Here is a 27,379-nt window from a genome sequence, read left to right on the forward strand (position 1 = left end):
CCAAAGGCACGCAAGTTGACAGTCTAATAGTACAGAGGAGTTGAACAGCATAGGCAGCTGATTCTGTCCATAGCAATGCTCTCAAATGCCACAATTAACAGCCAAAGAGAACAGAACAATTCAGGGGACATATTAAAAAGTTACTCTGAAGATTAACTCCTTTGTGAGGATTCTTGATCTGCCCCTCACTCTTCTTTTATGATTTAGATATCTTTTTTCAAAGGGAAAGAAAATACAGTTCTGACTCAATTTAAAGCCATTTAATTCTGAAACAATATGTTCAGATTTAGCCAACAGAATCTAATGTATTAGACCTGTTCCATGCCAAGTTTTCTACTCTTCTTTAGCCTTTGGAATAAAGGTGATTTTTATATATTGCTTTTAAGTTTGTTTTTTTTTTTTCATCTATATTCTCTCACTTCTTAAAAAGTAAGATGCTCAAAGTGTTATGGCTGCTGCTTTCAGACAGAAGATCTGCTGGTACAGGACACTTTACTGCAGTTGCAATGTTGAAAATCTCCTGTAGATTGAAAAGGGAGCAGTTTTGCCTAAACTACCCTGATTTTGATTAGAATCTACACAGTTATATAAAAAAACCATAAACTCTCAGGAGAACAATGATTATGTTCAATTTGAAAACAACAGTTTAAAGAAGCAGCTTATCCTGTCATATTTGTAGTCCAGATGCAACACAGAAAAATAAAATAAATACCCAACTTAAACACAGACTGCTGGCAAAGCCTCTAAATGTATGGAGCAGAACTGAGATACACAGAAGAACATATTATATCAAATAATGTGAATATTAGTATTTTTTTAAGATTTAATTCAATAATTTTATTTTCAATTTTGTTTTCCTCCAGCACTTAAAGAAGAAAATACCATTTCTAAAAGCAATTTGTTAATACTCAAAAAATACTTAATCTTTACCCAGAATCAGCCAGTGTCTTTTTTAAACAGCAGGTAATTTTTGTATCTTTTTTACATCTTCATTACTCAGAATGACTTAAATTATAGTTATGATCAACCAAGAACCAGAAAAAGTTAACCCTAATGCAATATTTCTCAAAAAAGAACACCTTCAGTTACTAAATATTAGTAACAGGCAAAACTCACACAGCATCAACACATTTTAAATGGTAACATGCTTATAATATTTTTCTATCATTCAAATCTGTAGAAGCTCATCTGCTTCTCACAGCTGAAGCCTCCGAATTGTCACCAAGGTTTCAACACTTATCTTGTCACTTTACTTTTAATTAGAACTATTAGATTAATCCATGGAGTTCCATGAACTCAACAGACCTGGCTGTCAAGTAACCTCAGAAAAGGAAGCCGGGCTGGTTTTACCTATCTGATCTAATGAAAAGCAGCAGCAGCAGTCTCATGCAGCTTTAGAAACACCCCCACATCTTTTTTTATGACATCACATCTACTTCACCTGTCAACTTTTAAAAGAAGTTGCTTTTATTCTATTTGAATAGCACCTCAGACCACAAAAAATAAAATTTATGTGACAAGAAAAATGTCGTATCATTCACCTGCCCCTTTAGAACAAGAAAATTTCTCTTCATCATTGGGCTTAAAAGCATCTGTTAGATGTGAATAAACTCAAATCCAGCAGCAAGCCAATATACTATACTGCTTCCCTGTGCATGTCACTGCTTAATGCTTTTCAGCTGTCATTATAGCAACCACCTAAGTCACTCAGGATAAAATTATAGGCGAGAATTTCCTCTTCCCTTACAAATCAAATTGCTCCAATGAATCAAATGCAAAACAGAAAATCTGGCATCAGGAAACTGTTTATTATCTGGTTTGTAAATCAAAAGTAATTTCAATATAATAACCTTTTTTTTAATACTCTAAAGATCATAAAAATTCTTCAGAGAATTGTGTTACCACTGGCTTTCACTAATAAATAGCAAAAAAAATTAAAGTTAAAACATAACATGAATAAGCATATCGCATATATACATACCAAACAAGTGATACCAATGTTCTAAAGGGAATACTGCAACCAAAATCATAATTTGCTTTAAACGAATGATATTGCAAAGAAACCAAACAGTGGTCTCACTAAAGAGACAAACTAATTCAAGTCCATAAAAGCAGGGCAAAAGGCAGCAACCCCTGCTTGTCCTAGTACAAAGCAAAATTAATTTGGTGTTTTATACTGATAATTGAAAAAGTTACAGGAAAGGTAAAGACTCCAGACCAAATGCACTGATTGCATAACATAGGTGAGGGAAAAAGGACTAAATAGAAGAAGGTCATCAAGGATTTGTTCCAGTCATTTTTCTTTAATGTTCCAGAACTATCTACTAAGTTATTGACATAGAACAAAAACCAGCTATCATTAAATGACTTTTTTTCCAAAACAGCAGTAAAGCTTTTAGCTGAATTGTCTTTACAGGTAGAAAACTAAAGTTGTATCACTCATTTTGTAGACTAACATGAATACATGTTGGTCCCAGCCCTGAGTTGACACTATGGCAAACAGCCTAAGGGTTATCACAAAGATTAAGCTAATAACAATGCAATGTTATAGTATGTATGTATGTAATACTGTCTGATCTTCCAAACAGCCAACACCACTGTTTACTTATCACTAATCTCAAGCAACCATTAAGTTACTATAGTAAGTAAAATTGTCTAGTGAAAGAAAGTCAAAATACTTTATCACATTAAGAACAAAGTTTCCCAAAATCTATTTAAAAATTGGTCACTGAACACTTCTGTGCAAAGCCAAAATCTGTAACTTTAAGGAAAAAAAATATCAGTAGGTATTGATGCAATAGATTCCACTGAAAAATAAAAACACACCTTGGTGCTCATTCTTACCTCAGCCCATTTAAGAATACAAGTCATGCAGAAGGTATGACTGCAGTTCTCAGGAAACCCAATCTCTTGTTCTAGAAGGCAGTTCAGACAGATAGGGCACGTGTTGCCATCATACAATAACGCAGAACAGGAACAGCTTTCGTCATTTTCTTCACCTGGTATTATTAACACTGACACTTAGAAGTTTTGACAGTTTTTGAAACAAAGTCCTTCTAGATTTGAATAATAAAGAAGTAAGAATTCTATCAAGTACTCCTCTGGCCAGCTTCTTGGCTGCATTAGACCTGAAAATTTGAATTCAACTTGCTTGCAACTACAGAAAACTGCATTTCAGATGAAGAAAGCTAAGCAACTTATTTCACAGACTACAGTACCAGTCTTTGCCATCAAAACAAAGAAAAATTAATTAGAGGGATATTTCAATAAAGCAGGTATCACAGTGTTTCCTCTTGGTCATGTAGTCATTTAGACATAATTCTCCTGCGTTCTTTCTCCTTGTGTGCTTGCACTCTCTCCATGACTTAAATTACACCAACATATTCTATATTCATTACCTTACATATATATATACGGTCTACCTTTAGTTTTTCTGTCTTAGAATTACCTTAATCTGAATAGCTTCAAATATTTACCTAATCACATACATGGAATACAAAATGCTCCCAATTTTGTTAGTTAGAAAGTGTTTTCAGAATACAAAAATGTATGAACTCTTCTTCAAGGAATTTTACACTGAATAATCGTTTTCTCTGAATAGTAACTGCTATCAGCATTTTTGTTTTGCTACTAGAAGCTAACAAGTAATAACAAGAGACAGGAAATTATTTGGGGACCTCACAGGCCAACACCAAATATTATGAGAGAGTGGTTATATTTACAAAACTTCTTTCAAAACAAGCAGCATACTAATTGAGAGGGCAAATGAAAAAAATCAGACCTTTACAGCTTGAACCTGAATAATACGCTTCAATATTTTCACACACACAAACTTTACCTTCCATGCCTTCATGCATCTGATCCTCAGTATCTTGAATACATTGCTTTCTGTTCTTCATCTTGCAAAATGTAGTCTGGAAAACATAGAAGCAGTTAATTTAGATTGCAACTTGAAAATAAAAAAAATTAATGAGTATTCTCCATTGTAGAGTAGAAATACATGATATTAGAAGTTAAAGAGATCATTTACAATTTATAAGTATCATTATTGCTGTGTAGCATGATGTTTCCAGCTTCAAAATTTGCTTTTGTTCGACAGATGCAAATATTTTGCAGTGTTTAAAGACTACCACTGGTGCTTTTATTTTTAAAAATGTAACATATTGCTAAGTTTCCATGCAAACGACCCCATGCCACACTGCAGTAATTAACACCTGCAAACTGTCCTATGCAAGTAGTTGAAGGAACAAACTTTAAACACTCTAGCACCAGAAGAGTTGGTTGTTTTACAAACCTAGAGTCACTGTAGTAGTGGCAAGTGAGAAAAATGAAAGCAGCTTATATTTGTATGACAAAAGCAAGAAGTAAATAATTCAAACTATTTCCACTCAGTAAAACATGTAGAGAAATTTGTATCAAACAAGGGACAGGTCACAAGCCTAGGTGTAGTGCAGTATCATGAATGAAGATGCACTTTGTGAAGGAGATAGCACAGATGAAGTACACCCCAGTGATCCACATCACAAAAGTTGAAATAATTTGACCCTACATAAGAAATAGCAAGTACATGCTTTTTGGAAACTTACTTAATACATGTAGAACGAAACACACTTGAAAAAAGAATATCTATACCAAGGACTGAATCTCCTGCATTTCAAAACTCCTGTAGTCACAGTAGAGATAGTATATACACCTAAAGCTCCAACCCAAGCCCCAGAGGGAACAACAGGTTTCTTCAAAACTATATGAAGCTTTAAAAATTACCAGTATTTAAAAGGACAAACTAAAACTTCAGAAGACATTGAAGAAATCAGAGATTACCAAGATCTGCTACTTAAGCATTCAAAACTGAAGCAAATCAACTGAGGTTTGCTCGCACTTCGACACCTTTGCTAGACAAAGCAGTGGGACAGAGCTGAAACTGCCACACTCATGCTCCTCAACTAAACTTCCTCCAGTTTCACTCAGAAACTACAATACTTTACCACCAACACATCCAGAAGAGGGAGACACAGAATTTGCTTCCCCAAGCTTTTCTTCTGATCAAGTCTTTATTGCTTGATCTTGGCAACAGAAGTATTTTAAGGATCATTTTTTTAATATTAGAAAAGCAGCTCCACTGCACATTCTCATCACATATACATACTTCTCATTTTCTTAGGCAACCCAAGAAATCAGGACTCAGATCTGTGAGTCTCAAAATACAGGCAGTTTGTAAAATAAATGGTCAAAACTGTGAAACTAATTAGACATCTGCAATTAGAATTCAAAATGGCTTCAATATTCCTATTAGACATTACTTGATTCCCCAAAGGGAACATGGCAATCAATCTAAATGAGGGTAGGGGAAAGTGAACAGACAAGGAAAGAAAAGCCTAGCTTTAAGGGATTTCCTCCTTACACTGCTATCACATTTTTAGATCTAAAATTATATCAAAAGATCTCATTAATACATGGCACCAACTGTAGGCTGGTTACTAGCACAAATACTAACACCAAACGAATGCTGTAAGCTACAGGCAAGTTCTGTTGGCAGAACAACCACTGTCCAGACCTCCACCTTTTGCAAGCTAAGCAAAAGGAAACCCAACCCAAGTCAAGCTGCTTCTTTAAAAATTAATGCCTCCAACAAGCAACATTTGCTTGAAATTAGAACAGGTAACACCAACAAAGCCACATTTGAATTTAGGAGATTGTGGTCTATTGCTTTCACTCTGATTTGCACAGGCGGCTTTGGCCCCAGAAAGTGTAAATCACGCAGTAGTGTGTTGTATAGATGCTTTTATATACAAAATACAAGAACATCCCTTCTGCCCTACATCTTAAAACCTCAGCAATGCATTACAGAAGCCAAAAATTCCATGAGCTATACTCAAACATGTTTCAACCTGGCAAGTCCCAAGACACCTTATAACTGAGTCAGTTTCAAGACAGATCAAGAATTCTGCTCTCTGCATACATCCACAGAAAATTATTTCAACAGATACAATCTAGATACCGAATTAAGAAGTAGCTTTGAGTTCACATTTATTTTAACAGAGGTTGTGAATTCACTAAAACAGACTGAGGAAACAAAACAGAAGCTCTTCAAATTTGTTTTTCCCCAGAAAATTTTTACTCCATTTTACTTTTCCTAGACACAGACAGCCCAGAAATTCTGACACACTTATAATTAGAAAAACATAAATCCTAAAATTCTGACAGAATATCAGTAAATCCAAGACATGCAGCAACTGAAAACATTTATGTGGTGTTACCCCATTCTTCTCACAAGCCTATTATTTAAACATATACTGAATGCTGTTAATGCATTTCACAGATCACTTTGCACAACTTCATCAGTTTGACAATGCATTTTGCACAACACAGCAGAGGAATTTAATACTACTGAAATTTGTATAAATAAAGTAAAAGGTATCATCAAAATTTACACACTATTTAACAAATTCACTTTGAAAAGACTGTCTTCTCCACTACTTTTAAAGGGGCATTACAGGCCTTAGAATAGCAGAAGAGTTAACACTGGACTGTTATTACATTTCTATGATTAAAAGCAGAGTTGGGAAAAGAGAACCTGGTGGTTTAGAAAGAGCAAACAGCACAGAAAATAGAATACTTATGTTTCCCAAAATGTGATAAGACAGCAACAAACATGGCCTATGTTTATGCCTTTGACACTGTCTCCCACAGCACACTCCTGGTAAAGCTGCCACCCATGGCTTGGACAGGAGCACCCTTTGCTGGGTTAGGAACTGGCTGATGGCCGGGCCCAGAGAGTGGTGGTGAACAGTGCCACACCCAGCTGGGGACAGTCACCAGTGGTGTCTGTGCTGGGGCCAGTTCTGCTCAATATCTTTATTGATGACATGGATGAGGGGATTGAGTCTTTCATTAGTGAATTTGCAGATGACACTAAGCTGGGATTGTGTGTCAATCTATTGGAAGGGAGAAGGGCTCTGCAGAGAGACCTGGAATGGTTGGATGGATGGGCAAAGCCCAGGGATGGAGTTTAATAAGTCCAAGTGCCGAGTCCTGCATTTTGGCCACAATAACCCCCCGCAGCATTACAGGCTGGGGATGGTGTGGCTGGGCAGTGCCCAGGCAGAAAGGGACCTGGGGGTGCTGGTGACAGCTGGCTGAACATGAGCCAGCAGTGTGTCCTGGTGGCCAAGAAGGCCAAGGGCATCCTGGCCTGGATCAGGAATGGTGTGGCCAGCAGGAGCAGGGAGGTCATCCTTCCCTTGTACCTGGCACTGCTGAGGCTGCACCTTGAGTGCTGTGTCCAGTTCTGGGCCCTCATTTTAGGAAGGACATTGAAATGCTTGAGCGCATCCAGAGGAGGCAACGAGGCTGGTGAGGGGCTTGGAACACAAACCCTGTGAGGAATGGCTGAGGGAGCTGGGGGTGTTTAGCCTGGAGAAAAGGAGACTCGGGGGTGGCCTTGTCACTCTCTACAACTCCCTGAAAGGTGGCTGTAGTCAGGTGGGGTTGGTCTCTTTCTCCAGGCAGCAACTGACAGAAAAAGTGGACACAGTCTGAAACTGTGGCAAGGGAAATATAGGTTGGATACTAGGAAAAAGTTTTTTTATGGAAAGACTGATAAAGTACTGGAATTGTCTGCCTGGGGAAGTGATGGAGTCACCATCCCTGGATGTGTTTAAACAAAGACTGGATGTGGCACTCGGTGCCATGGTTTAGTTGAAATGCTAGGGCTGAGTTGGACTTTATGGTCTTCAATATCTCTTCCAACCTAGTGATTCTGTGAATCCTGTGCTGACAAAAAAAACCAAAAAAAACCACCAAACCACACCCCTCTCCAAAGTCTAGATAATCCATTCTAAGAATGCCTAAAGATAGCATAACATTACAGCCAAGATGGTATTTTTCTGGTGCTTGTACATTCTCAATGGTATTACTTTCTAAGAGAAATATCTTACTTTATATCTTACTATATTTGACATAAAGACAAGGGTATTCTAGTATATTAAACTAAGAACAGAGATCAGAGGCACTAGCACAGGTACACAACATGACCTCAGTTCCCTGCTCTCTTAAAATAGTTAAATGTTTAAGCTTCCAGGCTATTCTTCCAATTACATGAAATTCCTGTTCTTGTTTTCATGGAATGCATCTGCCAACAAAAGTGCTTAGAGAATTGACTGTAGATTGTGGTAATAGATTTGTCCCTGTCCATCTGAGGAACATAGCTTCATGAAGAACTTAACTCCATAAAGCAGACTAAGTGTCATGCACATATTAAATTATTTCCTATATCACAAATGTACAAGTGTGATTCACACAAACTACTTCATACAACTCACAACCTAAAAATACAGATGTATTTCAACACTAATTCATTGTGCATGTGGAAAGAAAAGACTTGGTCTGTTCAAAGTCATGCCTCTTCATTTCTTAATGAATCTATTATATTAAAATCTTAAATAGACATAGAAAAAGAATTGGATTTTAAAAGTTACAGAAGCCTAGTTATAAGTGACACATGAAATTAGCACATGCCTCCTTTCTGCCTAACTACAAGACAAAGTCTTTACAAGAATTCTTTATACCCTGTAAATATAATGCATCAACTAAATACACTCTTCCTCTAACACACTAACAGTCTAGAGACTCATCTACACAGAAGTACCCCTGTTCAGCTGGAAAGAGGGATGGAAATCAAGAACACATGCAACAAGGTCTCCAGTGAGAAAGTGCAAAATTATGTCCAAGATACCTCACTCATTTGTTCAACAGTTTTAACTCAGGAAACATTTGTATTGGAACTTTCAGCTTCTTAGATACATGTTGCATTAATACTCAAAGTAGCATTTACTTTGACTGTTCTGTTTCTATTAAAAATATTTTATTTTAAAAAGGATTAGGGGAACTCCTAGTTGTGTTTTGATTTTTTAATAACTCAAGAAACAATCAGTTTCAATTATGAAGCAATAGTCAGACATATATTTAGTACACAGAATTTATTTGCTTAATAAACAACAATAACATCCTTTAGTCCCATCAAAATTTTGGGCAGTAATAAGTAGGACTCTGTTTCTCCCTATGCATTTTCATGGTCATTAAGAAACCTGGGAAAGACGTTTAAACCACTCCCTCAGCAAATATGTTTCTAAAGAAAACACACTTCAAAAACTAGTCACATTCACAAAACCAGATTTTTGGTTTTGGTGATTTTTGTTATTGTAGTTTTAGTAGTTAATGACAGAACATTCATCCTCTGAAGTTCCTCAGAGGAACTTCATTAGGGTTCATCCTAATCTCTGGACCATTACTGGGAACACGTCCAGCCGTTGATGAAAAATTTTAAACATTTTGCCAGAACTTTTGTGCTGTCTAAGAGATGGGATGAGAAAACACTTATAATTTCCAATGGCAGTTGAATATTTGAAAAGCTTTTGACCTACTTTTATCACTATGTCTAACACAACACATACACCAAAAATAAAAAATAGAAAAAACCCACATTACTGAGTATTTGTCTAAGTACATCAAGACCCTTCACAGTTGTTTTATTTATTTGGAAAAAGATCTGATTTGTCAGAAGAGCCTGAAAGGTAGACTTGCTTCAAGTGACAATTGAGTAATGTTGTTTGCCCTTCAATAAATGAGGGCTACGTTGAGAATCTGGAAGCACTTACCCTGGATTTTCTCCTTTGTGCAGTAAAATCTCTTGGTCCAGCACATTAGTGAGAATAAAACCAACAGCAGCACTCAAAAGCAGGCTTTTAAAGAGGATCTTTACTCTTTGTAAGGTCAAATTGCACCTGGTCTGCATTCCCAAATCAAATCCAATAGAACCAACAAAGATGAGGAGAAAGAAAGACCAGTCTATGCCTTGGCGAATAAAGAGAGAAATCTTTTTCTATAGGTGGTTTAAGCCTATTCATGTAGATCCAGTGTTTTAGAAAGAATCACTGCTATTCAGTCAAGGAGATACTTCTGATTCTAAGACTCTTTCCAGACCCTCTAAGGATGCATTTACCCAAGACAGCTGAGCTAATCTAACAGCTTGCTGCCACCTAAAGAAGCACTAGTGTTTCTCACCACTAGTGATGGTGAGCAGACTCACTAAGCCATAGGTGTCCAAAGACTTTGCAAGTGACAGAACGAGGGAGGGAAGACATAAAAAGGCATTACCCCTTTTGGCAGTGGAAACGTGCAAAAAAAGCTCAGACTTTGTTGTCAAACTGCACCTTCTTCAAGGACACAGCAGTACCTAGCTAGATCAGTGTCAGGTCCATGCAAATGCAAGGTAAAGTCACAGGAGAAAACTACCAAAGCCAGACTACTAGAACTATACCATAGTAAACAGTACACTGCTGTCCTGCTCTTCTTCCCTATACAAAATACCCAAAAAAAGCCACCCCACCCAAAGCAACACAGTGGATATTATTCTCAGATTTTCCACAACCTAGCAGCAAGATACTGACATGTATACTTTCAATTACAGATGTTGTGGCAACAGCTATGTACCTGCTAGAATCAATGTTTTAATTTTTGTGGCCCACTCAACAATAACAACATGAATAGCAGCTGCAAACACTCACTCATGTCCAGTCAGCAGTGGACAGGACAACACCATAACTGCCTCCTAAACAGGGAAGGCAGGCACAACTCCATGAAAACGTGCTTGAGAACTGCTGCAGTGACTCAGATGTAGTGACTATCCCTCAGTAACCTGTCTAACCATCCAGAAAATCAAGAGTTTTAAGAAAGACTTAGATGCTTATAGTGGACATACACACATGTGCACACAAGGTAATCTCCTTCCTTTATATAATGCTTATAAACTCTCTCAAAACCTGCAGTACAGATCTTATTAAATCAGTGGAACAGGCAGTGCTCCTCATCGAAGTTTAACAAAAGAGTACCTGCAAGACTTGAGCAAAAAATAAGAATAGTAAGAAAGATGTCATTTAGTAAGACCTCACATATATGAGAATATTCTACAAACTGTGGGGGACATAATGTCTTTTACAGAATGTTGGGTATTAAAGTGCTGCTACAAATCAGATTGAACTCTAGAGTTTTGCAAGCAAAATACTTCTGTTTACCGGATAGCAAAAAGATAGAATAGATAGCAGAAGTTTAGGATGTCTCCTGAACTCGTTTTAAAGGTGATAATAAATTGTGGAGAAATTTGCTGAAGTATGCAAGTCAACATTTGTCAATTATCCCACAAGATTTTCAGTATCTGGCAGCAGCTGTGAGGTCAGTTCATAAGACCATGTGACATTACATGTCAAGTATAGCTAAGTGGCACCTCTACACTATCAGTGTGTTTCAGGGTGACCACTGACAACCAAGATGGCCCCATGTTTAGGTAAATTCAATTCGCAGACAGAAACTAGATAAAGCGAAACTTGCCAGTTAGCAAGGAACAGAATAAAAACAACAAAAAAAGGCATTTAGGGAACTTAGTTGTCACAGCAGTGCAGCTTCATTTGATCCAAAGTATATGCTGCCAGCTGATCAATCTAACTTGTAATATAAAATTATGCTTTTGTCCCAGCTGGCTCTTTAGTGACACTTCTCAAGTCTGTGAGAAAATCCTTTCATACTCTGCTAGAGGACAAAATTATGTTACTCAAGCCTCTGTCAGCTCTTGACAATGCAAAAGTAGCGAGGGCAAAGCTGTGCAGCTTCCCTACATGCTAAAACTAAGGCAATTTTGCAGGGTAGTTCCTCAGCAAGTCTGCACTGATAACACTGCTGTTCAAACATGTTCTGAATTATATAAGTCAATTCCAGACATAATCTTTACAGAAGTGCACAGCTGGGCTTATAATAGCCATAAAGAGGAAACATTCATTGGAGCTGTAGTTAAGTCCCTTAGGAAAAAAACAGCTTCATTTATACAGAAGACAGGATGAATAAAACATTCTAAAGACTGATACAAGGTGATGGAATGTGTACTCACATACATTAAAAGCCCACCTTATTTTTCTTTCCAAGCCAGTATTTTGAACAGAAGGCAACATGCACTGTGCTGCTGTTTCTCCAGCGCATGCACGTGTATGATAAGACTCTCAACAGAAGAAGCACTACACCACAACCACCCTTGCAGGAAGAACATGTGTTTGTCACTGGCTAAGTCACATCATTTCATATCCTGACAACACAACACCGAAATACTAAAGTAATTACCATAATACTAAAAAATATGAAAGAGAAAATAGTGTACATAACATGCTCTCACAAAAAGTAGAATTCAGCACTTTGCTGTATCTTCTAGCTAGTCTGTGACTAAACTAGGTGAAATTGAGATTTATAAATAACAGGAACTCATAAGGCATTAGGTGCTATTTTCAAAGTGCACATGGTTCAAGAAACTAATTCAAATCAGCTTAAACTCAGGACCTTGCCTTCTGCTGTTCAGGTTCCTTAGTCACATGCATACTTTTGCAGCTGGAAGGGATAGCATTACATACCAAAGTCAGCAAAAATGGCTCAGCCATTTCCAAGAACAGGGCTGGTTTTTTTAAAGTACTTTTTTCTAGCCACTTGGAAGCACTAGTATTTTCATGCTTTCCACCAAAGTGCATATATTTGGCAGTGGGTCACGGAGAGTAAGAACATGCTTTCCACACAAGTAACCCTTCCAAATACAGACATGTCGCAGATCTGGGGAAAAAAAAAAAGCTTGCATTTAGTCAATAAATCTTTGCTAGTCATTGCATTTAATTTTTTTCCCCTCCAATAATCTTTATCTGTGCTTAGCAAACACAAATAATCTTAGGTTCCTATCCCACTGCTACACGCCACATACAACATTCCCACAAGATGAATGAGCATACTTCAGCCACTGCTATGGCAACACAGCAGGACTTGTTGCAGTCATCCCTCTGATGCTAAAGAAACTAGAAAGACCATCTTTATTTTTCTTAATATCATCCGAATCATACCCAAATAGCCAGACTCAAACATCAGGGATGCAGGAGCTGAACCAGGAGACCTTGCAAAGACAGAAGCAGAGAACAAGACTTTTTAACACAGGAAGGAAAAATGATGGGCAAAACCGATGTAGTAAGACTGACCTCAAATGAAAAGCTCAGGGACAGTAGCAAGAAGCATATTTAAGATGCAAAAAGTAATGGGGCAACAGAATGAGAGTGGTAGGTGATTAGAGAAGCATCTTGAACTGTAGACAAAAAGGACAAATGCAGCAAAGGAAGAAACAGAATGCAATTGTCCCACTGCATACCACTATTTTTTTTTTTTAACTAAACCATAGTACTTTTTTAGCTTCTGCATGTTGAACCCCTGCAAAATCAAAGACATTCTCTTAACAAAATTTACGTAATGCACAGGCTTCCCTATAACTTTACAGTTTATCTTACATGGGAAGAAAAAGGACTACAGAAGATTGCATAGAACAATAGACACAGCCTTGATAAAAACACCCTGAACTTGAGTCCTTTATTAAAAGTATGCTGTTCTTTTATTTGAAACATCAAATCAAGGGTTTAGACTTGTGTCATGTTTACAACATGCTCATGATTTAAAAATTGCATTTCTGAAAAAAAAAAAAATTCAGATTACAAGTAAAATATACAGACACTGAGTCAAAAATAAAAATAACATACATATATAAAAGCATATATTCCCTTTCTGAGGCATACACTTAAAAAGAAACCACACTAGATGAAAGCTATTGTGTCAAAAATACAGTCCTCAAGCTCCTTCTTGCTTTGAATAACAACATTTCATAAGCTCAGGTCAAAGACCTACATCAATCTACAAAACCTGAGCAAAAAGAAATGCTATATTTGTGAAAAAAAGAGTTTGTGAAGGATTTATGACTACTATAATAATTTTAAGCATAATTATATTTTGTACAAAATCTCCTACAATACCAATGCATTGAATGCCCTTTCAGAAGTAGTAGATAGTTGGGGAGTAAACAGTTTCAATTACTGTTGATCTTGTTTTCACAGCCCTTACTCAGCAATAACTTTCAAGACAGATAAAATAAAGTTAGAAAATCCCAGCCAGGAAGAGAAGACAGATTTGTGAGAAAAGGTCCTTCTTAACACAAACAGCAATGTAAGAAAGGGTGCAGTCTTGCATAGTAGTTTGTGTTACAAACTACTAATGCAAGATGGCAACCTGAGATCTGAGTTTGAAAACACAACTTGAACTCCATCACCTTTCCTTCCAGTTGGTGAAGTGACTCTAATAGATAGTTCTGCTAATCACCTTTTTGGCTTCACCATAGATATGGCATCAAGAAATTATCTACAACACAACAGTACTTTACTGTGAATTCTTAAATGACCAACATAGGCTTTGTTATAATTGATTATTCTATGCCATTGCAAAAAGAACTAAAGCTTTCCATATCAATATAAGAACTTAAGTTTTCCATATCACTAGAAGCTCCCCACAATGAGGAACTCCAATGTCATTCAAAGTTTCTTGCCAGAATAAGAACCACAAAATAACCACTGGAACCCACTAACTTATTCAAGACTTGCATAAGGTACTTTCTTGCTTAGGCTGATGAAATTGCATCTTTAAAATCACAATTGCATAGGTTTAAATAGAAGAATATGTTTTACTTTCATTGTTATAGATATCTTTATTTTGTAACATCTCTAAACCAAAACTCCAACGAGTTCAAAGTAGCCCTAACAGATTCATTTTCTCCAGCTGTTTCATAGGACTTCCATTTACTTTTTGTTACATCCAACTATCCACAATGGTCACTACCTATTACCTAACAAAAACTAAGAACATTTTAAAAAATCAAAACTGCATATAGAAAGTACTTATTCAATAGTTGTATGGAAAGCATAGGAGAATTTCATTGTCCCTCCTATGTCCAGAACTACTGAAGTTACTTACTCTGAATAGCAAGCAGGCCAATTAAGACCACATGCCTACCTTTAGATTCTACCTTAACGTGCAGATTTTTCACATCAGTTCAACTCATTTTCATGTAAGTGTCTCCATCTCACCTGCAGCATAGCAAGAAAAGCACAAGTTTTCATTGCTCCAGTTTTGGCCTGTGTTGCTGTCTAAAGATACGGACAGGGATGAAGACTTCTATCAGACACTGATCATATGAAATTTCACATTCTTTATAACTGCTAATAGTCTAACAAAAGCCAGCTAGGAAGCCAGAGATAACAAGGGTTAACTCAATTGATATTTCCAAACTATTTTGTACTAGCTTGAAAAAGTTTCAAACACCACTAAGTGCATCAACTCAGGTTTACTCATCAATAGTATCTGCGAAGGCAGATCACTGTTGAGCAGTACTTTAACCCCTAACCATTGCATTTTAATGTGAGTTCACCAATCCTTAAACTAAAAAATGCATTAAGAGATACATTCTTAGTGTCTTTTAGAAAACATTATCAGATACTGCAATTTACCACACTATCAGACTTCAGGCTTTAGAAAACAGCTACTGGAAAACATTTCTACTTCCCAATTCTCTCTACATATTATTTTATACACACACACACATAAATATATATATATGCACATGCAAAATCTGAAAATCTTAGAAAAATCAAGAAGTACCACTAATCACAGAACCATAAAATTAAAATACTACTTTTCCATTTTTGCTATGACAGAGTATTTCTGAGTTCAAATTCCAATTCTGTGTTCTTACAGAGGAAAAAAAAGAACAATGCTACTGTTTCATCAAAATAAATTTGTGACACAGCATAGCTTGCTAATAAAAAATAAATAGGTGAAAATACTCAGCACAACATACACAAATATATGACACAGATGTACAATGTCTACACAGGTGTGTGCATGTGTATTTGTTTCCTGAATAAATTACATGCAATATTTTGATCATCCTTTGTGAAGTCAGTTAACAATTTCCCAAGTTTAGAAGTGACAGCTTCCACATTTAGTCATATTGGATTTGTTTCTCCAACTGCAAATCTTTAGGAAACTTGATGCACTGCAATAAAAGGACACAGGAAAGTTAAATCTTTCAAGAAGAGGCACCTTCCTCTTTTCTATTTTTTTTTTTTTTAGTGCTTTGATTTGACACTGGCTAAACGTCAAGCACCCACACAAAACTATACACTCATTCTCTTCTACTATAGTTGAGAAGAGGAAGGGGAAAGAAAAACTGAAGAGCTTATGGGTTGAGATAAGGATTAAGGGAAAACACTAAAGGGCAAAATAGGCTCAAACAGTATAAAGAAAATTTATTAACAGAATTAAAAGAAGATAATGAGAACTAAGATAAACCTCTAGAACACCTTTTTCCTCCCTCCAGCTTCCCACCAACAGCACAGAGACAAAACATGGGAGTCTTTAGTCAGTTTGTTATTTTTTAAAAAAAAAATCTTCAGTTTGATTAGAGAAAGGAGTTTGGTTTTTTTCTGCTGTGCCACGGAGTCCTCCTCACACGAGACAGTTCTCTGTGAACTTTTCTAGCGTGGTTTTAATTTTTACGAGTAGTAGTCCTGCCTGACCTCCTGTAATGCAAGTTCCTCCCACAGGCAAATAGTTTTCCCACAACTGTTTTTCATGGGTCATTAGTACATGGTGGGTAATCCTTTGAGGATGAGCTGCTCTACTTTGGAAGCAAGGGTCCTTTCTCCAACACTGGAAGCAAAGGTCTTCTCTCTCTGTTCAAGTTTCCCACTAGATTACAGCTTTTCAGTATCTACTTGCTCCAGCATGAGCACCTTTTCCCATGGGCTGCAAGTGGATCTCTACATCCCTCCATGCACTTAATGAATTACAGGGAAACAGTTTGTTGTATTATAGTCCTCACCACAGCTTGTAGAAAAATCTAAGCTCCAATGTCCAGAGCACCTCCTCCTCCCACTCTCTCCTTTCAGAGATCTTAGCGTTTCCATTGTCTCATCACGTGTCTTCACCTTTTCCTTTTCTCTAACTTGGGAGAGAACTGTTATTTGTAGGTTTGTTTGCTCTCAAGTTCTATCAGTTGAAAAATTCTTATAGGGTTTTGTAATGCTGAAAGGTTGATCCTATCTGGGCTCTGCATCAGGGAATTGGTCATCGTGCTCCTCAGTGTCAGCTGTGTGGTCCCCTCCAGCACTGGCCACCGGTTCCATTCAGTGCCTCTTTTCATGCGTGGCACCAAAAAGAAGCTGCTGCTGCTGCCGCCACCCCTGCCCTTCTGCCTGCAGCATGGCTGGTTAAAAGCGGTCAAGAAAGCACAGTTCACCGCAGACCATGCCGAGATAGCCCGGCTGCGTGGTCCCAGCCACTTGTGGTGCCTGGATGGCCCCCAGCAGCATAGCCCCAGCAGCTGCCTTGCATGGCTTTTCCTTTTCTTAAATATGTCATCACAGAAGTGTTACCAAATTCTCTAATTGGGCCAGCCAATATGTCCATCACCAGAGACTCCAGGGATTGGCTCTGGTGGACACAGTAGAAGTTTCAAGGAGCTTCTCTCTCAGAAGCAGCCTCTGTGGCTTCCTCTGCCCCCATTAAAAGCCAGGCTGCATTAAACTAACACTGTTGGTTGGTTTTTTTAAAGCTCCCAACAGAGAAAAACAACTTGTTCGATGTGGCATGGTACACTTTCAGATTATGCACATTCAACCTTTGAGAGCCCCTCCAAGGCATCACCTTCATCATTCCTTTGGTGCTTCACCAGAGTCAGATGCAGAAGTGACAAACCTCTCAAACAGAGCTATTTGAGATGGCAGAGCAACAGCTTTAACAAACAGAAAGGTAGAGGTAGGTTCACCTTCTATCTTCAGCCAGAGCCCTCCCTTTGCTACTTCATGACTACAGCTATGTTGCTGAACAAGAGAATCAATTGGTTCAGGGTATCAAAATTAAGCAACTTTCTTGCAAATTGTGTCCATATCCTCACCAGCTGAGTGAAAAGAGATTAAATTAGCAGGGAAGATACAATATCACTGCACACAGACCGTCTCCAATCAAGCTCACTGCCTTTCAGGGCAAGGTGGACTAGTAACACACAGATGAAACAAATGTGTCTACACTGATGAAAAGCGATGAGCAAGCCCTTGTTTTGAAGCGCTCAAAAGCACGAGCACTTAAGAGATCTCTGGCACTGATAGAGTACAGAGGATGCTTAACGCTGCATCACCAACCTGTAATATAAAAAAAAGGCAGAAAAACTGGACAATGTCAAGATTTATAAATCTACTTCAGCCTTAAAGGGTTTAGCAAATTAATCATAACCATTTAAAAATTCATTCAGAAAAACAGATAACAATGCTTGACAGCACTGAATAGTCAGTTTAGCCATATTGAGGAATTATTTCGCATGTTTTTATAGGTATTAACTGGAAAGACAATTTTTGTCCCTCACCTTAGACTGTTGGCAAAGAAAATCTGAACACTGAACAGTGGACTGACAGAAAGCCAGGCTTCAAGAATTTTGCTGTAGGTACGGCAAGTCAGCCCTTCAAACTTTTACCAGCAGTGTTTTTTCACTCCTATTAATATAGAGTATATTTAAATACAACATTATTTGAAAGACAAATCACCCTTTAATTACTATATAAAGCAAACTTAAGTCAATTAAAGTTTTTGCACAAGCTTTTTTAGTACTCAGGACAGCGGAAGACTGAGAAGATTCTGCAAAGAAACCCTGTCACAGGATAAAACCAAAAGAGCAATAGATGTATGTAACCTGAGAAGAACAATCATGTACGATGAGCAGAACAGTCTGCAAGTTTTATAAAACCAGGGGCTAGAAGCCATGCAACAACTGCATCAAATATGCCAGCTGAGAGCACAGAGAAACTCTTCATCATCTAGATGGTTCCAAGGCAATAGCTGACTAACTGGAGAATAAGATAAACTTACAACTGCCCATTGGGTCAAACTCAACAATCTTCACATACGCAACAAACTCAACCTTCACATGTGATGGCGAACCACAAAATTATGGCCAAAACACTCACCATACACAATGCAACTTTGGAAAGTTGTTTCCAAAGGCAACCCGAATACAAGGTAAAAACTAGTCAACTCAGGATTACTGCTATTTAAGGTCAGAAAAAACATTCTCTTCCATGACCCTTTGGAAGACAGAGATTTCCTCACACAGACATAAAACTGTTGCCTGCTCTGCTCATTCCAACGCAGACTTTAAGGTCAGTGAAACATGAAAAGAAAAAAAAAAAAGGATACATTTTTTTGTGTGTAATTTGTCACTCTGAAAGTTGACACATCAGCAAATGTAAACTGCTGAAAAGAAAGCTTAAAAAGATGCAATTCTGACTAAAAGCCTAAACAGCCTCCCCACCTCCAATATGTCTTATCTCAGGAAATCACAAAATCAAACACTGTATTCCTAGAAATGTTAAAGGAAACACTTAAAAAAGTACTTGGGATCATTTCCCATGCCACTGAAGAGGATGCTATCCATATTCTTTTAATAGTGTGAGTTTCTAAATACAGTTTTTCCAGTTAAAAAAGAAGATACATGGATTATCACATATAATCAACCACATAACAGCAAATTTTTTGTCACTCTGTCACTTCATTTAAGAAGCCTACTACTCATTTCTACTAAGAGCAAATGAAATCATGACAAAATTACTCTCCCATGTGTAAGAGCCTGAGTAAAATTTAAGTCAGATTATACTTAAAACGATGATCCCCTGCAAAGAAAATAAAAAGCCCCCAACACATCAGTGATGTACAAACTTAAGACTGGACACTGCTAGATTTCCCTTTAAGGTTACTGAAGCTTTAAAATTCCAAACTTAAAATAGCTGTTCAATAATCACGGACATTCCAATCCATCACATAATAATTACTTAGATGGGCACAGCCTTAACTGTCTCTTGACATTTAAAATAAATTACACTTCGCCAACAGGACCTAGTTACTGATACTAAACACACGGTAACTACCCGGCCTTTCTCTCTGTTATCTCGTTCTCCCTAAGAATTTAAAATTAATTAGTAGTCTAAGAGCAAAACATCGTGAGAGGGCGGGGACAAATTTTAGTCCTAACAACACTGCTTTGCTTTGAAGTTATAAATGGTGGAGTGGAGATGGACTATCAAAGATGAATTACATTTTGGGCTCAGGCTAATAATATTCTTTAATGCTCACCAAAGGGGAAAAAAAAAAAAAAAAAAAGAAACTAGGACACCATGTACTATAAACCACAAGAACTGGAGATTATCTCACTGGTTCGCTAAATTGCTTCCAGGCTCCAGCGCCCTGCGCAACTTTGCCGATGTCTAAGTCACGATCCCACAGCAGCACAAAAGCTGAGCTAGGCTTTGAGCTGAGCTTCTCCGTGCAACTTCCTCCACAACTCTAAGGTCCCAGAGGCCGCCGGTGTTCACAGCTCCCGGCGCCCGGTCGTGCGCCCCCCCCGCCGGGAGCAGAGGGACAGCGGCGCTCCGCGGGCGTATCTTTGTTCAGCCGCGCTCCCGGGACAGCGGGCAGGGCTGCTGCTCCTCCCGGCGCGGCTCCTCCGAAGCTCTCGGCACGGAAGGGGCCGGCGGACGGCCCCGGCCGCCCGCTTTGTTTCGCCTCTCGCCCCAGCGGGGCCGGCGAGCATGGGAGCCGGACCGCGTCTGGCCGCGGCGGCCGAGGGTCAGCGCCGGGCCGCGCCGGGCTCCGGTCGGCGCCACGCCGCGGGCGGCGAGGACGGGAGGGGAGGGAAGGGAAAGGAAAGGGGGAAAACGCGGCCGGAGCCGGCAGCGAACTCCGCCCCGGCCCGACGGAGCGGCGGGCGCGCCCCAGCCCGGCGGGCTCCGCGCGGGGGCAAGGCCCCGGCCGAAGCGGGGCTGCAACGCGTCCCGCCCGCCCTCCCCTGCCGCCCGCCAGCGCCCGGCCCGCGGCCCCGAGCACCTCCCCTCGCCGCGCGGAAATTCCCGAGGGAGGCGGCGGGCCCCGACCGCCGGCGCTCACCTGGCGCCGCGACGCTCCCGGCGCGGTCTCTGCCCCGCGGGCGGCGGCGAGTCCGGCTGCCGGCGCCCGCTGCGCCGCCTCGGGGCTGCCGCGGCTCGCGGGGCCCCGCGCGCTCAGCGCCCGCCGCGCCGCCACATGTCCGCGCGCGGCCGGGCGAGCGTGGCGGCAGCGCCGGCGGGGGCCGGGCGGGGGCGCTGCTCCGCTCCGGCAGAGGCGGCGCCCCGGCGGCACAGAGAGACGCCTCCGGACCGGCCCGCGCCGCCCCCACGGAGCATTATGGGATAGGTCCTCCAGCACCGCCTGGCGGGAGGGCGGGAGCGGGAGGGCACGTGACCCGCGGCCCCGCCCCGCCTGCGCGCCATTGGGGGGCGGGGCCGAGGCGGGGCCGCGCGCCGCGGGCGGGGGCGCCCTCTGGTGGCGGCACCGCAGCCCGGCGCGGCCGAGGCACGGGTGCGCCGTGGGTGACGTCATCTTTGAGTGCCACGTGTTTTTTTATTTAATTTATTTTACTGGCAGTAGTAATAGTAGCATTTTAATACAATTGGGCACACTGGACGAAGCCCTGTGACCACAAGTGTGAGGCGGCAGCGTGGGTCCAGCCCTGCAGGGAGCAGTTCCTGCGGGGCGCCGCGGGCTCAGCGGTGGTTGGTGCTGGCTGCGGCCTGCGGGCGCACGGACACGCTGACGTCTAATCCTCGTACATTTCCCTAGCCAGGCATTTTAAACGCAGTTTGCCGCGGTGGCGCACGTCCTGGTTATGGCAGGCAGGAAAGCAGTTCAGTGCAGCTGCCGCTTCCGTGCGCCGGCCCCGTTACATCTGCACCACAGCACCGCCAGGCTCTGCGTCTGCAGCGGAGCTCGGGCTCAGCGGAGGGCTGGGGAGCGCCCTGGAGAGCCCTCAGCGGAACCCCCGGGGCAACGCACCTGCTACAGCAGCGAGCGACAGGAAGGGGAAGCAGCTCCCACAAATACCCAGGCTTGGCTGAGTGTCTCCTCGGAATGAAGTTACAGCCTGAGCAGAGTAAAATGTGTCAGCGTCAGTGTATTAAGAATTGTGATACCTTATTAGTTGTCATGATTATTGAGAAAGTATTTAATTTAGGATCATCTTGGAAGAACTTTAAGTAAGAGCAAGCTGTGGGACAGAATGTAAGAAGAGTGACAGGAAGGAAGGAAAAGACCGTTCATTGGAAGGCTGCAGGGAAATGTAATAAGAATTAAGAATACTCCCATAGTTTGGAAAACATAGATTTAGAAATGGAGATTAAATGTTTAAGGCAGGTCTGACTTTAAAGTGATTAAGGTTAATAAATTCCTCAAATTCTTCAATGGGATTATGTAAATAAAGGAATAAGGTGTTAGGAAAATTGGCATTAAAGAAAGCTTTATAAACACAAGTGCTGTGTTTTGACTACACTGAGATCTTGAATGACCCTGGAACTAGACATTGAAGCAATTAGGAAGGGAGAACCACAGCAGTGAACCAGCAGTGTGTTTGCCTAGCCAATCACAGGGGTCAAGTTTCGTTGCAAGGAGAGAATACTATACACAGCTGCTTTATGCTACTCTTTTTTACTGTTGAGTCTTTTAATTAAAATGTTTACTAATTCACTTGGAGCTCACATGCAGAGAGAGGTTGGAATTCACTGTTTCTGCCACAAGTCATGAAGATGTTGCTGTCACCCACTCATGCTGCACAGATCATATTGCACAGAAGAGCCAGGCAAGCTGATGAGAAATATCTGTGTGAGAGAGGAATGCAGAGAGAAACACTCATCACCTCTGATGTGCTGTCTGTACTTTCATTTGATCCTCTGATTGTCTGTCTCACATCCATCCCAGCACTGACCTTTTTGGCTACTCACACAACTTCACCATATGTAGTAACAGTCAAGTGGCTCTAGCCCTCTCTCACTCACCTTTTGAGATGGATGTGGTCTGTACACTGTTTATGATGGGGGGGAGAGGGGTGACAGACATCTGTGTCTTCCTGCTGGTCAGTTCTGGTAAATATGTCTTTAGTTTTCCTATGTGTACATGAAGTTCCAGCCTGCAGATATTTTCAATCCAATCAGGCCAGAAGGACAGTCCTGTCCAGTTGGATGTCTGCTCCCAGAACCAGTCTGTCAAGGATGAGCAGTTGGTCATATCTGCCAAAGGTGAGCCTGAGATGTTGCTCCTTCTGTGAGCTCTGTGCCTGCTGAAAGGCGGAGCAAGGAGCTTAGGTTTTGTACAGGGATTTAGAAAAAGAGGGTCATGAGCTCTGATTTTCTCCTAATCTCAGCAAACCCTGTGCTACAGGCACTTTCATAAATTTGTTGGTCATTCATACAACCATTAGTATTTTTCTCAAAAGTCAAGACAGGAGGAGGATTTGACCTGAAGGGATAGCTGAAATATCATTAGGAATTGAGATGAAGATGGCAGGAAAAGAAGCATTAGCTGGGGCAAAGTTGATAGGAATGGATATAGAAATTGTCTGGATTAGTGGATGAGTTGTCAGGACCAGCCAGTTTTGCTGAAAGGAAGAATCTCAAATTCAAAATCTAAAGATCTGGGAGCCAATCTTGTGATTTTTGACATTTGTTGATAATTTTGTTTTCATGCTTTACAGTGGTAAAAACATGATGTCTTTAGTCTGTTTTAATATGTTCTAAAATCTTCAGCTTCTTCAAGTGACTGATGGCAGAGGCTATCCTTAGTCGAGGTGGGCACCACACCAATAAATCCTTTGCAGGTGAAGGGTAGGACTAGTAGAGGCAGTTAGGTAGGTATAACTAGGGCTGTTTCTTTATTTTGCAGCTAGATCCAGAACGTTCTGCTGAAAGACCATGAGTAAACCTCAGGCTGTAGGAGACATAATTTTTAGCGGTACTTTGGAGGCTGTTTGTGTGTGCCCTGTGTTTTGTCTGGGAGATTTACTCTGCCCACATTTTCAGAGTCTCCCAGTGTCTGTGAGAGCTGGAAACTTTCCTTGAAGCGGAGCCTCTGACCAATTTATGTTTCTCTCAGGATGCCAGCATGGTGTGGAAGCACAAGCAAAGCCATATTCATGGCACAGCTCTGAGTACAATCAGAAGCCAGATGTGCCAGAGAAAAACTGGAACACATGCAGGGAGAACAGTGTGAGTGAGGGTATGATCATTTGGAGAGAGGAGCAACAGGGAGTGTGATACTAGAAAGAAGAGAAGCATTAGGGTGAGGGAGAGGGGGAGATAATGGCAGAACTGACAGAGAGATTTTGATCACAATATGGTAGAGCAAAAGAGGGGAGGTGATGCTTGATGAAAGTAAGGATGAGTCAAGCATGGGACATCTGGAGGACAAAATGGTAGTTATCCATGAGAGCAGAAACTAGAATTGTCATAGAGCACAGAGGGGATGATGGAGACAACTGCATATTTGTGCTGTGAATTTAAATTCTTAACTTGGAAGTATTCTGTGCCATCCTACACCATTTGCCATTAACAAAATTGCAATGAAGGCACAGGTAAGTGACTTTATTGTTATTATTATTTTTTCAATGGTAATGAGCCTGAAATGGTATTTCTGGTGTCTTGAAGCTGCCAGTACTACATTGTCTCTGGAAGAGAGGAGGTGAAAAACTTTAGAGTAGTGGATTTTTCTTCCAGCTGTGACATTGTTGGTACTTATCAGTTAAACCACTGAAATATGCTATACCCAGGTAACAGAAGAACTATTGATAATATAATACTTTTGCTGTTCAATTTTAGATGCTCATTTAAGTAATAAATGATTCATTTATTGGGCTCTTGGATTTTGAGCTTTTGAAGAATGTAGATATATGCAAATGGCATAAAAAAGGTGGACTCAGAATTTATTCAGAGTTCATTCACCCTCTGTGCCCCATGCAGGGTCAGTCATGTATCTGATGCTCAGACTGCGCTCAGTCTATTCTTCAAGATCTCTGATGGTGGACTCTCCTTCCAAAGTCTCCTTCCTCAAGCAGGCCATTTCTCTAGTTTAAAATTTATACTTTTGAAAAGCTGTACTGATTTTTATGTATCGATGATCCTTCCTACTGCATCAGAAGCCCATTCATTTATCCCTGTCCACCATAAGCACTGGTAGCAGATTGTCCCCTTTCTCTTTGAAACAGATTTTTACTTGATTTTACCATTTTTAATTCCTTTTCAATCTCTTTTAGGTTAAACAACATTGAAAGGTCTACTAAAATCAAATATATGGTAATTCTTTGTCTGCCCCATCCAAGGGGCTTGATATTTTCCTCTAAAAGGAAAATACAGTGTTTTGGCAGCATTTGTTCTTGAAAAATTAATGTTGGACATTGTCTTCTACATAATTTTGAAGTAATTAAAAATTATTAGCTTGATAATTTTTTCAGGGAGGCTTTTTTGGGGCTGTCTCTCCCTCTTTCCAGCAATAAATTTTTGTTATTGTTTTAAATTTGAAATTCAACTTTGTCTTATGTTCATATATTATGCAAAAAACCCCAATTAACTGAAAATAAACTAAGTGGATTAGCTCATTGTTCCAATATTGTGGTGCTCTGAAGTCTCTGTCTTTGGTACTGTCATTCTAATTTCTTTCTAGGAAATTTTTAATTTTGAAATTCTGATACATATTTATCTATCTACATATATATATATATGCCCAAGTAAGTAGATTGTATGTTTTCTTTGTCAAGATGCCTCAAATACTTGGCTGCACAGAGAATATTATGTCACTGATACAGCTTTTAATTTTTTTCTTGTTTTAAAAACTTGGATTGAGAGACTAGTTTTTTTATTTACATGCAGTATGTCTTTGCTTGCAAGTTTCATTGTTTAGAAATACATGTGGAGTGGGATGAGTTAATGCAGACTGGTGAGGAATTTCAGACTTCTTTCTCGCCAAAGGGAATACAGAAGCATGGTCTAACACCTAAAAAAAAATATTTTTTAAGAGTATTGTCACATCTATAGTGTATATAATCACAGGATAGACAACTGTTCTGTTTCCTTCTTTGTTCTATTTGTTTTAATAAATCACAGAATCACAGAATATTCTGAGTTGGAAGAGATCCACAAGTATCATCAAAGTCCAAGTCCAGGCCCTACACAGGACAAACCCAAGAGTCACAAATGCTAGCTGCCATGTTGGAAACAAAGTTATCGAGCCTCTCCTTTGGATTTTTGGTTGGTTGCTTGGTTGGGTTGTTTTTGGTGGGTTTTTTTGGTCTTCTAATTTATTCAAAGATACTGGTCAGTTGCTAGTGGTTCTACTATATATGTTAGAACCAGCCACATTTGTCATTTAGTGAAGTATATACAGTTGTCCCTGTTGGCCTAATCTTTGGGAAAACCGAGTTTGAAAATATGAGTTTCAGATTTTAGCTCAGATAAAATTTGACAGCACACATTTCAGATTGACAGTATTTCTATGTTCAGTATCCACACATAATTTCCTAGAAGTTTCCTGTTCAAATAAAGTATGTTCTAGATCTGAAGCTGAAGATCTTGGACAAAACCTTGGGATATCAGACTTTCTCAGTTCTTTGTGGGTAGCAGCAACCCTTTTGTATAGGATCAGAGGAATTTTGTAATGGTCTTGGCTGGAATTTTTCTCTTGTTATGCCAGGTTGTTGGTCACACTTTGACTGTGCTCCATGGAGATAGACTGGAATTCTTTGGAATACATCCGACTGTAGAAATGAAAGAGGCTATTAACAGCAATATTGAATATCTGGAAGAAGAAAAGGCTTCCTGTTTAGAGCTCTGAGGAAACAGGATGTGAGCTAATTAGCCATAATTTATAATATATAGCATTATTGTTTCCTCAGCAAGAAATGGGATGGGTGTTATCCTGTCACCATTCTTTAATTATTCCAAGAGTTCCCAAGAGCATTTTGCATCCTAGTACTGTGCTGTGACCAACCACACAGTTTTAAGACAAAAAATCCTCAGAGCTTTTAACACTAGTATGTCCATACCTAACAATATCTAAGAAAAATGCAACAATATAGTCCTTAGCAAAAATAACCACCATTCTTTCCTTGTTCCATATTATTTGTTCTAATTTGTGGGATGATGACCTGTCTAACCAATTTAGTACATTGAACTTAAGCAGAACCATATTACATAATGTTTCTCTTCACCACTCTGAACAGGCTTACTGGTTTTACTCAAACTTGGTGTAACAACAGGTAGACATAAATATTGTTTAAGATGTTGGGTGTAAGTACCACCTTTCATCTTAGAAGAATTATAGGAGATAGCTAAATAGAAACAAAGTTAAACTCAAATTAAAGGCACACATGAGCTTGAACTCATTGGATGAAAAGTTTTTACCCTGGGACTTGCTCCAGAGCAAGAGAGGAGGATGAGAGGGAATGAAGTTAACTGGTGTCATGGTTTAACCCCAGGCAGCAGCCAAGCCCCAGGCAGCTGCACTCCATAGATGGAGAAACTGCTTTTTATTGTGTCCCAACACTTATGGACATAAACAAACTTAGAAAACAGCGTTCCTTCTCTAT

General features: G+C 39.9%; 1 protein-coding gene across 2 annotated transcripts in view; it reads right to left on the reverse strand.

Moving 5' to 3' along the window:
• SCAF11 (SR-related CTD associated factor 11) overlaps positions 1-20,960 on the reverse strand; it is a 48,693-nt gene extending 27,733 nt beyond the window's left edge. Inside the window, exons 1-4 of one of the 2 annotated variants that reach the window (XM_021547438.3) lie at positions 20,152-20,319; positions 12,450-12,642; positions 3,839-3,914; positions 2,845-2,999 (exon numbers count right to left, since the gene is read on the reverse strand). In XM_021547438.3, the coding sequence (XP_021403113.2) occupies positions 2,845-2,999; positions 3,839-3,914; positions 12,450-12,563 (345 nt within the window). In that variant the 5' untranslated portion in view covers positions 12,564-12,642; positions 20,152-20,319. Of the gene's footprint in view, positions 1-2,844; positions 3,000-3,838; positions 3,915-12,449; positions 12,643-20,151; positions 20,320-20,883 lie in introns of those variants that run through there. The other variant, XM_021547441.3, reaches the window with a different exon arrangement.
• Between the last annotated feature and the right edge of the window lie 6,419 nt (positions 20,961-27,379).

This window comes from Lonchura striata, chromosome 5 (genome assembly GCF_046129695.1).
Source record: "Lonchura striata isolate bLonStr1 chromosome 5, bLonStr1.mat, whole genome shotgun sequence".
Classification (NCBI taxonomy): Eukaryota; Metazoa; Chordata; class Aves; order Passeriformes; family Estrildidae; genus Lonchura; species Lonchura striata.